Consider the following 17,731-nt stretch of genomic DNA (forward strand, 5'->3'; position numbering starts at 1 on the left):
CAACGTATTTTTGCCCACATAATTCCTGCTTACTGAATGTTTTTTTTTTATTTTTGTACCATTCTCTGTAAACTATAGAGACTGTAGTACGTGAAAATCCCAAGAGGTCACCAGTTTCTGAGGTGCTGCAACCACCACCTGGCGCCAACAATCAACAATTTCTTTCTGTGCGTTACATAATATCAATCGAGACTTCCTAGTCCTAACAAAGACCTTCTAAATTACCTAATATTAAATACTAAACATGGATGAATAGTTCATGTTTTATTTTAGATTTGATGAAAGAGTTTTGTCATTCAGAAATTTTAGTACAAACTTCTGCATTAAATATGAAACTGTAATTTTTATAAAATGTTTATTATCAAAAAATTAAATATTACTGTGTTGCTTTACAAAAATAGGCTTAACATCACTCTTTATATATATGACAACCATGTAAACATACTTAAAAACCTTAATACAGAAATAACAGATCCTTGAATCACTATTAATTTAGATAAGATACACAAATCAATGTATACTGATTACATGAGATTACACACAAACATTGCACCAAGCAATATTTTTCCTTACATAAAATGCACATTGCATATTACAGTTCCAACTTTCAATACTACATCAAATAAAAAATATATGAAGCAAATTTCACACAAAAAAAATAAAAGTAATCTTCGACCTAATGCAACTGCCACACACAAAAAGTTTTTGTTTCTTTGAAAGCTGGAGTTTGGTTTTGATGACAACAATTACACATGTGGTTTTCCCTTAAACCATGAGTCAATGTTGATATATCATTTAAAATAGTAGTCACATAACAATAGTTCAAATTAATGTGGTTTGTAAGCCCTTTTAAATAACCAGTAAAGTAACAGAAATAACTTAGGTGTTTTAATAATGTTTAACCTAAATAATTATTCCACACTATATATCAAACATACTGTTTAATGATCACATATACATGTTACAGTATTTCTGTAATTTTTCAGCTTAAGCTGTGCTAATGAGCCTTCAAGTACCAAACTGCAGTACACACCACACCAGAGAGTATGGTCAACCAAAGAAACATTAAGCCTGTAAGTCATCGATTCTCCCTTCAATTTTCCCTTTAGTGAAACCAGAATCTTTAACATTTACATATGTAATGGTCAAATTACTTTCAATTTACAGCAGTCACACTGTTATAAAACAGTGTCATTGAATATGGCACCAAATACTGATCTTTATCTGACAACAATAATCAAATTGTTTCATTAAAGCAATAATTAAATAAACAATGTTCAACTTAAAATAAATTTGCAGCATTAATACAGCTTAAAAATTCTATGTCACAAACATGTTAAGTAACATTAAAATTATTTCATGAGAGCAGAAGCCTCATAAATAATATTTCAATAAAGCAAGTCACAAGTGCTGCCTAAACCTTACACGATTCATGTTGAAATTATTCCCTGCAACAGTCACATGAGAAATGCTAAAGTTAAGTAACAAATGACATTCAAAAACAATACTGATACCTGTGGCACAAAGCTACAGACACACAAAGGTAAAATTATTTTGAATTCTTTGAAATTCTTAGTAGCCACAATCAATGTTGAAACTGTTTTATTAGCTAACAAAGTTAAAACTGAGACAGATCAGAATAAAACATAAAAAATGAGTTGAACATCTAACAAGAAATTTTTAAAATAATAACCAGTTGATCAGAGTACTAACCTATCTCTTCAAATCATTAATGTTTCAAAAGTCGTATGGATCAAAACCTGAATAATTAATAAAGTATTAATAATTTACAGTTATTCTGTTAAAATTAGTAACAAATCCCAGAATAGAGTTTATGCTTGTAAATAATATCTCAATAAAAACAGTTTTAATTTTTATTAACCATTCACTGCTTTATAAACAAAACTTGAAAGGTAATTACATTTCTTTCTGCCCTTATAATTAAACAAGAAATCATAATTCACCTAAACTATTAACATGTTACAATACATCACTGACCAACAACAAATAATTGATTTTTAGTGGTTAATTTTATACATTTACTTCAAATGCTATGTTAAAGTTCATCAAAATTCCAAAACTGTTAAATCTTTAAAATAAACAAAGATTGGCTCACATCAAGAATGAACTCAAAGGATGTATCTCAGGGCAGTAATGCTGTGTCTTGAAAAATATGTTTGGCTTAAGAGTGAAAATGATTTAGGTCATTATTACATGCTACTTGATTATTGCATTCCTCTGGAGATTTATATTATAATAAAAAATTATTTATGATGCACACACAGTCTTATGTAAAAAGACATTCTGTTCGTTTCTGTCACAAGACTGTAAAAGAATCAAGCGAACATCTTAGCTTTCCCTCTTCATCTTCTTTTGGATTTACTTACAACATTTCATTAAAGTTCATCTCTTTCAGCCTTCTAAAACAAAAAAAAATTTAATCACTTCGGTTTTTCACATCTGCAAAACTACTTGAATCACTTTCATTTTGTTATCATTATTAAACTTATCACTACAATTTTAAATTTCTTGTACAGAAACAAACCAGTCTATTAAACAACTATATTTTACACTAGTATCTACCTGTTTTATGAGCAAGTTAATTATTTTCATTTATACAAGGTGCTTATAAAAATGTTTTCCAATTCAGAACATCACCTCAAATCAGTACATCAAGAGAAGGTGAAATTTCACAAGTTTGTTAACCCTAAGTATCAGTCTGTACGACCAACCCCACTTCAGTAAAAGCTATACATAATAGTGCTTACCATAATTTTAAATTTATTAGATGAAATATGTTAAGCTTTTAGATGTCTGTTACACACATAAAATTTAGATGTGGTTGTGAATTTACAAAAACTTTACTGAGTCAATCTGAGTGAAAGGTGATTTTCCCAGTAAGATATGGTTTGGTTTTGGAATTTCACACAAAGCTACACGAGGGCTATCTGCACTAGTCATTCCTAATTTAGCAGTGTAAGACTACATGGAAGGCAGCTAGTCATCACCACCCACTGTCAAATCTTGGTCTGCTATTTTACCAAAGAATAGTGGGATTGATCGAACATTATAATGCCCCCTCAGCTGAAAGGGTGAGCACATTTGGTGTGACGGGGATTCAAACTTGCAACCCTCAGATCACAAGTTGATCATCTTAATCACCTGGCCATGGTGAGCCTCTTTTTACATTAAGAACAACAATGCCTCTTTTTCATCTTGCATCTTACATCTTTACATGTTTTACAACTTTGCATTTTGTCTGTTCGTTTTACAACTTTACATTTTTTTGTTTGTTTTACAACTTTACATTTTGTCTGTTCGTTTTACAACTTTGCATTTTGTCTGTTCGTTTTACAACTTTGCATTTTGTCTGTTCGTTTTACAACTTTGCATTTTGTCTGTTCGTTTTACAACTTTGCATTTTGTCTGTTCGTTTTACAACTTTGCATTTTGTCTGTTCGTTTTACAATTTTGCATTTTGTCTGTTCATTTTACAACTTTGCATTTTGTCTGTTCGTTTTACAACTTTGCATTTTGTCTGTTCGTTTTACAATTTTGCATTTTGTCTGTTCATTTTACAACTTTGCATTTTGTTTGTTTGTTTTACAACTTTGCATTTTGTTTGTTTGTTTTACAACTTTACATTTTGTTTGTTTGTTTTTTGAATTTCGTGCAAAACTACACAAGGGCTATCTACTTTAGCACTTTAAGACTAGAGGAAAGGCAGCTAGTTTTCACGATCCACCGCCAACTCTCGGGCTACCCTTTTGTTAATGAATAGTGGGACTGACCATCACATTATAATGCCCCCATGGTTGAAAGGGCAAGCGTGTTTGGTGCGAAGGGGATTCAAACCCCCAACCCTTGCATTACGTGTCGAGTGCCTCAACCACCTGGCCATGCTGGGACATTTAATATTTTACTTGCTATTTTCTTCACCTTAGCACAAATTGTAGGGTAATGTTAAAATTAAAGATAAAGTTGTTTTTCTATAATCACTGTTGATTGGAACACTCCTAATAAAATCAAGAAAAGAATTGTGTCACCTAATTTAAAATTCACTATCACTCCTTATAAAATCAAAATCTGTCAAATGATTTAAAATTCACTATCACTCCTAATAAAATTGAGAAAAGATTTGTGACACATGATTTAAAATTCACTATCACTCCTAATAAAATTGAGAAAATATTTGTGACACATGATTTAAAATTCACTATCACTCCTAATAAAATTGAGAAAAGATTTGTGACACATGATTTAAAATTCACTATCACTCCTAATAAAATTGAGAAAATATTTGTGACACATAATTTAAAATTCACTATCACTCCTAATAAAATTGAGAAAATATTTGTGACACATGATTTATAATTCACTATCACTCCGAATAAAATCAAAATTTGTGTCATTCAATCACACCTTATAAAATGAAGAAATGATTTGTCACATGATTTAAAATTCATCATCACTCCTAATAAAATCAAAATGTGTCATACGATCACACCTAAGAAAATCAAGAATATATTTGTCACATGATTAAATTCACTATCACTCCTAATAAAATCGAGAAAAGATTTGTGTCACAACTTAAAATTCACTATCACTCCAAATAAAATAAATTATACTGACTTCTTTGTAAATTTTAAAATATGACTGACTAATGTAAAACCTTTAGCTATTTGGACTGAAACTGAATACACTTTTGACAACTTTGTTGAAAAAATAACAAGAATAGCTTGAACTGGTTTCAGTGCTTATCAGTTAAATAAATATAATAGTAACCTGTCAAATGAGGGTTTCACACTCATAGGCATCATGGTCATTGTCACCACAATGAGCACATGTCAAGGAACCAGGATATGATGTCTCTGGGTGACCCAACCACTGACACTGGAAACATCGAAGAGGGTTTGGAATGTATGGCCGTACTCTCCAATTAAAATAACCTGCCTTAATGGTGGCAGGTGGACGTGGTGATGTAAATGTCAGAATGAGGACACTGGTCAGCATCATAATTCCATCTTTGTGAGCGGAGATATGCCTCACTGCAGAAATTCCTTGGGTGGAAAAACCAACGGGAATCTCAGACTCTGAGATATTCTTCAAATCCCTCTCAACAATAACTCCTCATGATGAATTCAAAGTAGCATGAGGCGTAACCTCAATAGATATATAAAGAGGAGTTCACTGTGTTGAGATGTGGATGTTTCCACCAATATGTCACCAGATTGAAGCTTCTTTACTGACCTCGGAGAGCCAGCAAGTCCCTCTAGTCCCTTCTGAATGAAAAAAGGAGACATTTGCCCTAAAGGTTTGTCTGAAAGTGAGTGCAATATAAGAAAATGAGGTACAACAGGTGGTACAGATGATGAGGATTACTGCTCAGAATCTTCAAGATGTGGTCATTTACCTATAGACTGTTTTTTAACTATTTTATTAAGATTTTTAATAGCAGTAGCCACAATAAAGAAAGGGAAATTTTGGTGCCCACTGACCCCATCCACCATGGAGCCCTACAAGGGGATGCACTACAATGTGAAACAAGGACACTGCAGCAATGCCAGGGTTTCGTGAGCACTATACCCAAACATCAGCTTCAGGTATAATGTCCACAACACCTGTTAAGAACATCCAACACTGCTACTTGGTTGACCCTAGCCCGAGTGGACCAGCCAATTGACCCAAGAGGAGCCACCCCAAGGCTGCCCGTCTACAGAAATTCAAGACCAAAGTGGTGTGTTAGGGTTAGGCCCCTCAACCACAAGGATCCTCTCCTCTCCTTCACGGGTTGCCACACACGGCCAACACATGGGTGGATGTTTAGATCCCAGAGGAAGTAAACTGAAAGAACAGAACCTTACCTGGGAGGTCCACTCACCACGTACAGGAATCAACACCAAAGAACATTCTTTTGAACCAAGAATTCAAGAATTGTGTGTTTAATCTGCTCAAAGTTTCATATTTGTTTTCAAATCTAAATACAATTTAGTTATTAAGCTTGATAGATTTATAGTAGAATTCTACGGTATTAGTATAGTAATTTATGATGGTTTTGGTTATTTCAAACATACACATAAAACTTAAAAAAATATTTTGTTTCATATCCCAAACATGTAAAAGTTTAAAAGGCTTAGCTACCTATGTCCAGTAACAACCAAGTACAAAGGTCAAGGCAAGAAGAGATATTTGTTTGCTTTATTTCTTAATTTATTGCTCTATTTTAAGAAAAATAAGTTTAATAATTTATTTCTATATAATAATAACTTAGATGCATATATATATAATGTACAATAAGTGGAATGTGACTGTTTATTAGTAAATATCAGTCCACTAGAACACAGCCAAGACACGAAGGCTAAAGGTCAGTCTTTATATTATCTGATATATTACACGAGTGCATGTACACTGCATCAATTCAAGTTATGTAATGTTAAGTAGACATGACTGGAAGGTTAATATAATAAAAAATAAATAAATATATATGTTCACAGTGCATCATGAGATTAAGCTACTTAGACTAAACGTTCGTATTTTTGTGTTGTAATATGTAGTTATTCTAGCATGAGAAAAGCATAATTTATATTTATTTCCTAATTTTGTTATGATGGTGACAAGGTCAGATAAGTAATAGAACTCACACAGAGCATATAAAATAAAATATAATGTTTTTCTGAAAACAAATGTTTGAAATGCACTTAGGAGGTTTTATAAATTATACAAATTACACTTGAGATTTGTGGGATGAAGAATAGCTTTGTTAATCATGACATTAAATCACTTTGACTCAGACTAGTAATGAAACAAACTCTGCTTTCACAAACAAATCTTTAGTAAAAAATATTTCATTAAAAAATGTGATTTTTGTATACAAAATACTTGTAATCTTTACTAAAAGAATATTGTGAAGATACACATACTGTATCAAAAGTTATAATGCTTAATGTGTGCAAGTGTGTAGAAAAATGTGTGTACATCCTACAGAGCCTATTGTGAAAGGGTTAACAGAATAACATTTTCTATAGTAACAGGAACACTGCTTAGTGAAGTTCTTCAATCTTTCAGTAACAAGGTTGTTACATGGACAGTTATTTTAATTTTCATAGACGATAAATTTAACCTACTTTAACTATATTCTATTCTAGAATTCATCCTCTCTACATCTCTGACATTTTTTTCTTCTAGATCCTTACACATTCCACAACCAATCATCATATCTTTCCCTAATATTCACCTCTTCTTCTTGATTACAATAAAATCATTCAAGCCAAAAGACTGATAAAGATTTCTCACTTTCAAATAACTTAACTTTTATTTTTTGCACCCCAGTTTTTCAAATATTTTGGTTTATCCATGATTATTACAAGTGCCTGTTATGACAAGACATTCTACAGTGACTCTGAAGGTCAGTACAATCCACACATGTACTTTTACACTTCAACACTTACCTCAGTACCAGATGGACAGGAACACAAAGGTTTATTTTTTGGCTGTGGAACATGTTCCATTCCTTGCACTATTCTAGGAGGTTTAATAAGACGTTTGGCATATTCCTAGAAGAAATATATCTTTAAGTACTTTGTTTATTTCCAAAATGTGAAAATAATGATGTTCACCATAAATGGCATACAACTGGAACAACTACAAGAAAGAAAACGCATGTAAAAAATAACAGTTAACATTACGAAATACTCAGCATTGAAAATTGAAACAAATGACACAGCTTGTTATATCAAAAAGTTTTTTATTTTACAAAGTGCATTGAAGTCAGTAATAAGATTATCTTAACATAATTTTATATATTATGACAATTATGACAGAATCAAAGATACCAAACATTTTAACCCTAAAGATCTTTTAGAGCAAAATATAACAGTCAAACAACTTAGTTTTTGTGTACCTGAGTTTGTTGATTATAGAACACTAGAATAAACACCATCTTAAGACCAGCTATTTAATAGTTAATAATAGTAGAATTTTTTGTAAAAAAAAAAAAAATTCCAAGTGTTTTAGGAAAGTGTTCTTTAATTAAAAATGATCAAATGTGCATAGCTCAAAATTTTCATGACATAAAAAAATATTTTTCTTAAGAATTTCAGTTTTTCATACAACATTTCAAAATTACATCGCTAAAGATATAATCAAACTCTTATACATAATCACAGTGAAAGTTGTGTTCTTATTGTAACAAGGGCACTTTTATTTCAAATTGTGTTCTGTTATCAGGAAATGGTTATTGCACATACCAAAGATATTTTTCTAATTGTCTTAATTTTGAAAACCTAAACTGTGCAATACTTTTATGGATTTGTCTTTATGTAGCCATTCAATAGATGGCATTACATTTCATAAACCTCAATAACCATTTCCATCATTAAGATCTTGTTGTATTTCAGCACAACAGATGGCACCATTGTATTTATTATTTTGGTCACATACATAGGTAGATTCATAGACAGCCACATAATTGCTCTATTATAGTAGATTATGAACAATTTAGTTATTAGTATTATCTTTTTTTTTTCATCTTTTTTCAAGTCCATAAAGTAATCTACCACAACTGGATTCTACAGGAACATTTACAACAAGCATAAATGTGCAGACCAGTACAAATTGACCTTATTAGGACTTTTGTTCGTTTGTTTTTTTAAATTTCGCACAAACCTACACGAGGGCTATCTGCGCTAGCCGTCCCTAATTTAGTAGCGTAAGACTAGAGGGAAGACATCTAGTCATCACAGCAAACACTTGGGCTACTCTTTTACTGATGAATAGTGGGATTGACCATCATATTATAAAGCCCCCATGGCTGAAAGTGCAAGCATGTTTAGTGCAAATGGGATCCAAGCCCACAACTCTTGGATCACGAGTCCAGTGCCTTATCCACCTGGCCATGCCAGGTTCTATTAAAATCTAACCTGTAGATAAATGTCAAATTAGTATACCACCTCATGTGACAGTATTTTCTAATATTAGTTGTTCTCCAGACATTTAACTGTTACATATTGAACCAGTATCAGTTACAGAGCTTCACAACAGCCACATGAACTCTTTTTTTACTCGTCTGTCAGCAGACTTAATTTAAAAAGCTGATGTGTTCAAACATTTATTAAAATTTTTCAAAATCAGTTGCCTAATAATATGAAAAACAAATATGTTTTAATCATGGTCAATTCTGATAGATAGTATTCTCTTCTGCTCCATGGGTACTATTTCTAAGTATTACACAGGGTTTTAATCATGGTCAATTCTGATAGATAGTATTCTCTTCTGCTCCATGGGTACTATTTCTAAGTACCACACAGGGTTTTCGTCATGGTCAATTCTGATAGATAATATTCTCTTCTGCTCCATGGGTACTATTTCTAAGTACCACACAGGGTTTTAATCATGGTCAATTCTGACAGATAGTATTCTCTTCTGCTCCATGGGTACTATTTCTAAGTACCACACAGGGTTTTAGTCATGGTCAATTCTGATAGATAGTATTCTCTTCTGCTCCATGGGTACTATTTCTAAGTACCACACAGGGTTTTAGTCATGGTCAATTCTGATAGATAGTATTCTCTTCTGCTCCATGGGTACTATTTCTAAGTACCACACAGGGTTTTAGTCATGGTCAATTCTGATAGATAATATTCTCTTCTGCTCCATGGGTACTATTTCTAAGTACTTTAGTTTTATTTGTATGTATTTGATTTGCCATGTTTTTGGTGTTTCGTCTTGTTGTTTGATATTTGTAATAAAATGTCTTAAAGAGAAATGAAGGTTATTATTTTCCAACACTAAAAATATATTTTTAATATGTACTTACCTCTTCTTACATGTATAGCTATTCTCATTCAGTGTTGTCTCTCATATGCAAAGATTTCTTTTACATGCCACAAGCCTTGAACTCCCACTTACCCCATGATCAATATGGTTCAACTATTAAATCCTCATGTAACAATTCTCTTCCAACAGGAATGTGACACACCCTCCTGATGTAGGCACACAATAAAATCATTGGTTTTCACTGGGGAGGAAAGGTGGAAAGTGTGAGGGAGGTAAGTATGTATCATATATACATTTTAAATAAGAAAATAATAATTTCTAATATGGTACATTACCTCCACTCACATGTACAGATGGAACTCCAAATTGAAGAGGTGAAAGAACCAAAGGATAGAAAATAAGTATCCCTTGCAATTGTCCAATGAAGATCCACAAAGCATGATCCCCATTAAGAGAGGAACACATGGGAAACTGCATAACTTTTGTAGCAGGTATACTCTGTGTCCAGTATGTAAATTGGTGTTCCATATATGGGAAGAAATTGGAACAGCTCAATCAAAAAAATGGAAACAACTGATTGGGTTGGAATCCAAATCATAGTGTAGAAGAAACTCGTTTCCACAGCAGAAAAGACTTTCGAAGAACAATCTACAAACAGGAATGTGGAGAAAGCTAAAATAGAATTTCTCCACAGTGTACAATAACTAGGGCAAGATACTCTATACTTGGCCAGTCAACAACAGTTCATAACCAAGTGGTATCAGGAATAGAACCTCTGACTCATTGTAGGAAGAGAGTCCACACCGTCTTCACCTCAAGCTAAATAGAATGGAAGGATATACTGTGCAAATTGATCTACAAAACAGGCATGTGTATAAATCCACAATCAATCCAATATCCAAATGTCACATCAAACTCAATCAGACTGGCAACCCACTGTATAACATCAACTTCAGGCAGTGAAAATACCTTGAGGTTGAAAGCAAGATGAAAAGCCATCACCCTGATTAGCATCATCCTCCAAACAGGACTGCTCAGAAGCTAAAATGCAACATCATCCTTCAGATTACTATATATTTTTGAAAGTGATCCAATTCTGTGGTGGGTATCGGAGATTGATATCTTAAGGGAAATTGAGTAACAAAGAAGAAACACAACTAACATGTGTAAGTAGTTACATGTTGATTGGTGCAGCTCTAATCTAAAACCACTAACTGGGAACCAACATCTAAATTATAGTAGGATGAGAGATCCCAACCACTGAAGAGAACTATAATGTGATGGACTTCATAAATGCTGGAGTGCAGTTGCATCCAGAGGTTGTAGTGGTTTGCTATATTTATTTGTAGACACGTGCAATATCACACTCCATATAAGATTGCACAAAAGGTGGATCACATCTGGAAAATATAAGCACCTCATTGTTCACACAGAACTACACAGGAGCTGAGCAAAACATCAACTTCTTTGATCCACTACATAAAGATGAAATTCATAATTGGAAAATCACATGCCATCAATGTCAGAAAACCACCAACATCCTACTCTCAACTCAGTGGAAGCAAATACATTCAGGATGACTCATCCAAGGTCCACCACCCCAATGGTTCATACCTAAAAAAAATGGCAATGACTCCCATACTCCACTAGAGAAACAAATGTGGGATAGAATGTGGTGGAGAGACCAAAAGGAATACCAACCAATGACAGTGAAACAGATGACCACAAAACCATATATTTAAAAGCAGAGAATCCCATTATTTATAAAACACTAAATATTAATTTTCATGACTTTTCCACATTAGCTCCTTTCAGACACTTACTGCTTTTGCCACAGCCTTGGTCCTCCAAGCTAATCATTTATCCTGTCTTTATCAAGCTTATTACTTATTCATTTACCTTTTAGCTTTCACACCTTTCCCTCATGTTTCCAATCCTTTATTTCCTGCTTTCAGTTTTCACAGCTTTGTTTAATGTTCACACCCCATTGTTCAAACTTACTATGTCACTTAAAATTTTATTATTTCTAGTAGATCTTACTTCTGCTAATGGAGGGAAGAGAAACAGAAGTTTTAGAGTGTCCCTGGTTGTCTAACAAGCCCTTTGACAATGAAGTCATTACAATATGATTTATTCAATCAGAAGAAAGGCAGGGATGGGCAGTTACCCCCTTCTGCTTTGTCCATGTAAGTTCATGGGCTTAGAATGGGCATATTAATGAAGCAAATATATTACAAACTGCAAAAACACAGGAAGCAGTAAGTACATAGAGAACCAAAACACTACTGAACAGAGAAGAACTGAGGAAGAATAGACCTGAATGACAGAGTGTGGAAAAATACACCTAAGTGCATAAGTTAGTGGGTAGAAAGTATCACCAACCTTAGAAGCCAACAATACAATCTGTTGGGAAGAATCCAGTTTGGAATGAGCTAACAGGAGCCAGTTGTTTATATAGTTGTGTAAACACAACTCTAGAAAATGCAGAAGTCAGGCAAAAGCCATCACCACTCAATAAATTTTATACAATGCTGATACAACTCTGAAAAACCAAGTGTAAAACTAAGGTAGCATCCAGAATGATGAAAAATATGAATATGGATATAGGCACTCAATACATCTACTATGGTCATCTATATTCCTGAAGAAAAGCTTCTTTGGGTGTGATAAAGTACTCCACTGGAAATCATATAACCACCAGAAAGTGGATGAACCAGAACAAGTGGATCACAGGACAAAAAAGCCTAGAGCAAAATCCTCAAAAAGGTTGACAAGCTTATTAGCTCTTTGTGATAGAAAAGTAAACATACCTTTTGATTCACTGAATTAATGGGAGACAGAGATGGAGGGAAAACAAAAAGCAAGAATTGGATCACCCAAGAATTGATAGTGAATAACCACCACAGGAAAATCAAATGAGACAACCTCGCCTCCCATCAGACCAGAAACCTTGTCAAAGTCACTGAAACTGCTGGTGACAATGAACCTGACTTCAAACCCCTAGTGGTAGGAACAGGTAAGGGATGGGAGGTTACAGAATGAGAAAAATGAGTAACCAAAGACTAAGGAATTTAATGTGGATTCACAGACTCCACACAATTTCAAAGACTCTGAAAAATCTCCAAAAACAAACATAGGAAGAAAAGGGGCCTCCCAGAAGTCACAATGATAAAGAGACAATCCTGTGAAAATACAATTATTCTTTCCAACAGCAAGAAAACTACGTGTGAAGGAATAGAGCCAAAGTGGAAAATAAAGAGGAAAAAAGAAAAATGTATCCCCCCAAAAAAAACCTTCAAGGGATCAGTGGAGCTCCTCAGAAAGGAGGGGTATGTTGGACAAGTATGTTGTGAGGGTAACACAGAGGAGGGAACATGGATGTAGGAGAAGTGGACAGGATTAGCAGGGACATCTCCCACATTGGCAAAAGTGACTCCAACTGCTGGAAGTCAATAAAAGGTTGACCAGCTTGCTGATAAACCAAAGCATAAGGATAAGAAATTCACAGATGTTAAAGCATGCTGTAAATTCAGTCCTTGACTGAGAAACAAAATGATCAACATTAATCCCAATGTCAAGGGAAGGAAGAAAAATGATAAATCCTAAGGAAGAGTGACCTGTAAAAGAAAAAAGGAAGAGTACCCTATGAGAAAGACAAAAACAAAAAACAGAACACATCTAAGAAAACATATCAAAATAGGCAAAGTTAGGCCTACTAGATCTTGTGGGAAGTGTAAGAGAAGGCACCATGAGGAGGAAAAAAAACTGTCAAAAATCAAGAACACTTTCCAACAATGCAGGAAACTATCACAGCTTCTCTTTCTAATTATACAACAAGAGAGCAAATATCAAACAAAGCAGGAAACTATCACAGCTTCTATTTCTAATTGTACGACAAGAGAGCAAATATCAAACAAAGCAGGAAACTATCACAGCTTCTCTTTCTAATTATACAACAAGAGAGCAAATATCAAACAATGCAGGAAACTATCACAGCTTCTCTTTCTAGTTATACAACAAGAGAGCAAATATCAAACAATGCAGGAAACTATCACAGCTTCTCTTCTAATTATACAACAAGAGAGCAAATATCAAACAAAGCAGGAAACTATCACAGCTTCTCTTTCTAGTTATACAACAAGAGAGCAAATATCAAACAATGCAGGAAACTATCACAGCTTCTCTTTCTAATTATACAACAAGAGAGCAAATATCAAACAATGCAGGAAACTATCACAGCTTCTCTTTCTAATTATACAACAAGAGAGCAAATATCAAACAATGCAGGAAACTATCACAGCTTCTCTTTCTAGTTATAATGACAAGAGAGCAAATATCAAACAATGCAGGAAACTATCACAGCTTCTCTTTCTAGTTATACAACAAGAGAGCAAATATCAAACAATGCAGGAAACTATCACAGCTTCTATTTCTAATTGTAGACAAGAGAGCAAATATCAAACAATGCAGGAAACTATCACAGCTTCTCTTTCTAGTTATACGACAAGAGAGCAAATATCAAACAATGCAGGAAACTATCACAGCTTCTCTTTCTAGTTATACGACAAGAGAGCAAATATCAAACAATGCAGGAAACTATCACAGCTTCTATTTCTAATTGTAGACAAGAGAGCAAATATCAAACAAAGCAGGAAACTATCACAGCTTCTCTTTCTAGTTATACGACAAGAGAGCAAATATCAAACAATGCAGGAAACTATCACAGCTTCTCTTTCTAATTGTACGACAAGAGAGCAAATATCAAACAATGCAGGAAACTATCACAGCTTCTCTTTCTAGTTATACAACAAGAGAGCAAATATCAAACAATGCAGGAAACTATCACAGCTTCTCTTTCTAATTATATGACAAGAGAGCAAATATCAAACAATGCAGGAAACTATCACAGCTTCTCTTTCTAATTATATGACAAGAGAGCAAATATCAAACAATGCAGGAAACTATCACAGCTTCTCTTTCTAATTATACAACAAGAGAGCAAATATCAAACAAAGCAGGAAACTATCACAGCTTCTCTTTCTAATTGTACGACAAGAGAGCAAATATCAAACAATGCAGGAAACTATCACAGCTTCTCTTTCTAGTTATACAACAAGAGAGCAAATATCAAACAATGCAGGAAACTATCACAGCTTCTCTTTCTAGTTATACAACAAGAGAGCAAATATCAAACAATGCAGGAAACTATCACAGCTTCTCTTTCTAATTATATGACAAGAGAGCAAATATCAAACAATGCAGGAAACTATCACAGCTTCTCTTTCTAATTATACAACAAGAGAGCAAATATCAAACAAAGCAGAAAACTATCACAGCTTCTCTTTCTAATTATACAACAAGAGGGCAAATATCAAACAATGCAGGAAACTATCACAGCTTCTCTTTCTAATTATACAACAAGAGGGCAAATATCAAACAATGCAGGAAACTATCACAGCTTCTCTTTCTAGTTATACAACAAGAGAGCAAATATCAAACAATGCAGGAAACTATCACAGCTTCTCTTTCTAATTATACAACAAGAGAGCAAATATCAAACAAAGCAGGAAACTATCACAGCTTCTCTTTCTAGTTATACAACAAGAGAGCAAATATCAAACAAAGCAGGAAACTATCACAGCTTCTCTTTCTAGTTATACAACAAGAGAGCAAATATCAAACAAAGCAGAAAACTATCACAGCTTCTCTTTCTAATTATACAACAAGAGGGCAAATATCAAACAATGCAGGAAACTATCACAGCTTCTCTTTCTAGTTATACAACAAGAGAGCAAATATCAAACAATGCAGGAAACTATCACAGCTTCTCTTTCTAATTATACAACAAGAGAGCAAATATCAAACAAAGCAGGAAACTATCACAGCTTCTCTTCTAGTTATACAACAAGAGAGCAAATATCAAACAATGCAGGAAACTATCACAGCTTCTCTTTCTAATTGTACAACAAGAGAGCAAATATCAAACAAAGCAGGAAACTATCACAGTTTCTCTTTCTAATTATACGACAAGAGAGCAAATATCAAACAATGCAGGAAACTATCACAGCTTCTCTTTCTAATTATACAACAAGAGAGCAAATATCAAACAATGCAGGAAACTATCACAGCTTCTCTTTCTAATTATACAACAAGAGGGCAAATATCAAACAATGCAGAAAACTATCACAGCTTCTCTTTCTAATTATACAACAAGAGAGCAAATATCAAACAATGCAGGAAACTATCACAGCTTCTCTTTCTAATTGTACAACAAGAGAGCAAATATCAAACAAAGCAGGAAACTATCACAGTTTCTCTTTCTAATTATACGACAAGAGAGCAAATATCAAACAATGCAGGAAACTATCACAGCTTCTCTTTCTAATTATACAACAAGAGGGCAAATATCAAACAATGCAGGAAACTATCACAGCTTCTCTTTCTAGTTATACAACAAGAGAGCAAATATCAAACAATGCAGGAAACTATCACAGCTTCTCTTTCTAATTGTACAACAAGAGAGCAAATATCAAACAATGCAGGAAACTATCACAGCTTCTCTTTCTAGTTATACAACAAGAGAGCAAATATCAAACAATGCAGGAAACTATCACAGCTTCTCTTTCTAATTGTACAACAAGAGAGCAAATATCAAACAAAGCAGGAAACTATCACAGTTTCTCTTTCTAATTATACGACAAGAGAGCAAATATCAAACAAAGCAGGAAACTATCACAGCTTCTCTTTCTAGTTATACAACAAGAGAGCAAATATCAAACAATGCAGGAAACTATCACAGCTTCTCTTTCTAATTATACAACAAGAGGGCAAATATCAAACAATGCAGGAAACTATCACAGCTTCTCTTTCTAGTTATACAACAAGAGAGCAAATATCAAACAATGCAGGAAACTATCACAGCTTCTCTTTCTAATTATACAACAAGAGAGCAAATATCAAACAAAGCAGGAAACTATCACAGCTTCTCTTTCTAGTTATACAACAAGAGAGCAAATATCAAACAATGCAGGAAACTATCACAGCTTCTCTTTCTAATTATACAACAAGAGAGCAAATATCAAACAATGCAGGAAACTATCACAGCTTCTATTTCTAATTATACAACAAGAGAGCAAATATCAAACAATGCAGGAAACTATCACAGCTTCTCTTTCTAATTATACAACAAGAGAGCAAATATCAAACAATGCAGGAAACTATCACAGCTTCTCTTTCTAGTTATACGACAAGAGAGCAAATATCAAACAATGCAGGAAACTATCACAGCTTCTCTTTCTAGTTATTATACGACAAGAGAGCAAATATCAAACAATGCAGGAAACTATCACAGCTTCTATTTCTAATTATAGACAAGAGAGCAAATATCAAACAATGCAGGAACTATCACAGCTTCTCTTCTAGTTATACCGACTATCACAGCAGGAAACTATCACAGCTTCTCTAATTATACAACAAGAGAGCAAATATCAAACAATGCAGGAAACTATCACAGCTTCTCTTCTAATTATACAACAAGAGAGCAAATATCAAACAATGCAGGAAACTATCACAGCTTCTCTTTCTAATTATACAACAAGAGAGCAAATATCAAACAATGCAGGAAACTATCACAGCTTCTCTTTCTAATTATACAACAAGAGAGCAAATATCAAACAATGCAGGAAACTATCACAGCTTCTCTTTCTAGTTATACGACAAGAGAGCAAATATCAAACAATGCAGGAAACTATCACAGCTTCTCTTTCTAGTTATACGACAAGAGAGCAAATATCAAACAATGCAGGAAACTATCACAGCTTCTCTTTCTAGTTATACAACAAGAGAGCAAATATCAAACAATGCAGGAAACTATCACAGCTTCTATTTCTAATTGTAGACAAGAGAGCAAATATCAAACAATGCAGGAAACTATCACAGCTTCTCTTTCTAGTTATAC

At 33.7% G+C, this 17,731-nt stretch overlaps 1 protein-coding gene across 4 annotated transcripts in view; it reads right to left on the reverse strand.

The window, feature by feature from the left end:
• Nucleotides 1–341: 341 nt before the first annotated feature.
• The window catches only part of LOC143231719 (protein O-glucosyltransferase 2-like), a 54,922-nt gene continuing 37,532 nt past the window's right edge, over nt 342–17,731 (reverse strand). For all 4 annotated transcript variants that reach the window (XM_076466327.1, XM_076466330.1, XM_076466329.1 and 1 more), the window contains 2 exons: nt 7,449–7,553; nt 342–2,420 (listed from right to left, as the gene is read on the reverse strand). In XM_076466327.1, the coding sequence (XP_076322442.1) occupies nt 2,397–2,420; nt 7,449–7,553 (129 nt within the window). In that variant the 3' untranslated portion in view covers nt 342–2,396. The remainder of the gene's footprint in view (nt 2,421–7,448; nt 7,554–17,731) is intronic.

Source organism: Tachypleus tridentatus, chromosome 11 (assembly GCF_004210375.1).
Source record: "Tachypleus tridentatus isolate NWPU-2018 chromosome 11, ASM421037v1, whole genome shotgun sequence".
In the NCBI taxonomy this organism is placed as follows: Eukaryota; Metazoa; Arthropoda; class Merostomata; order Xiphosura; family Limulidae; genus Tachypleus; species Tachypleus tridentatus.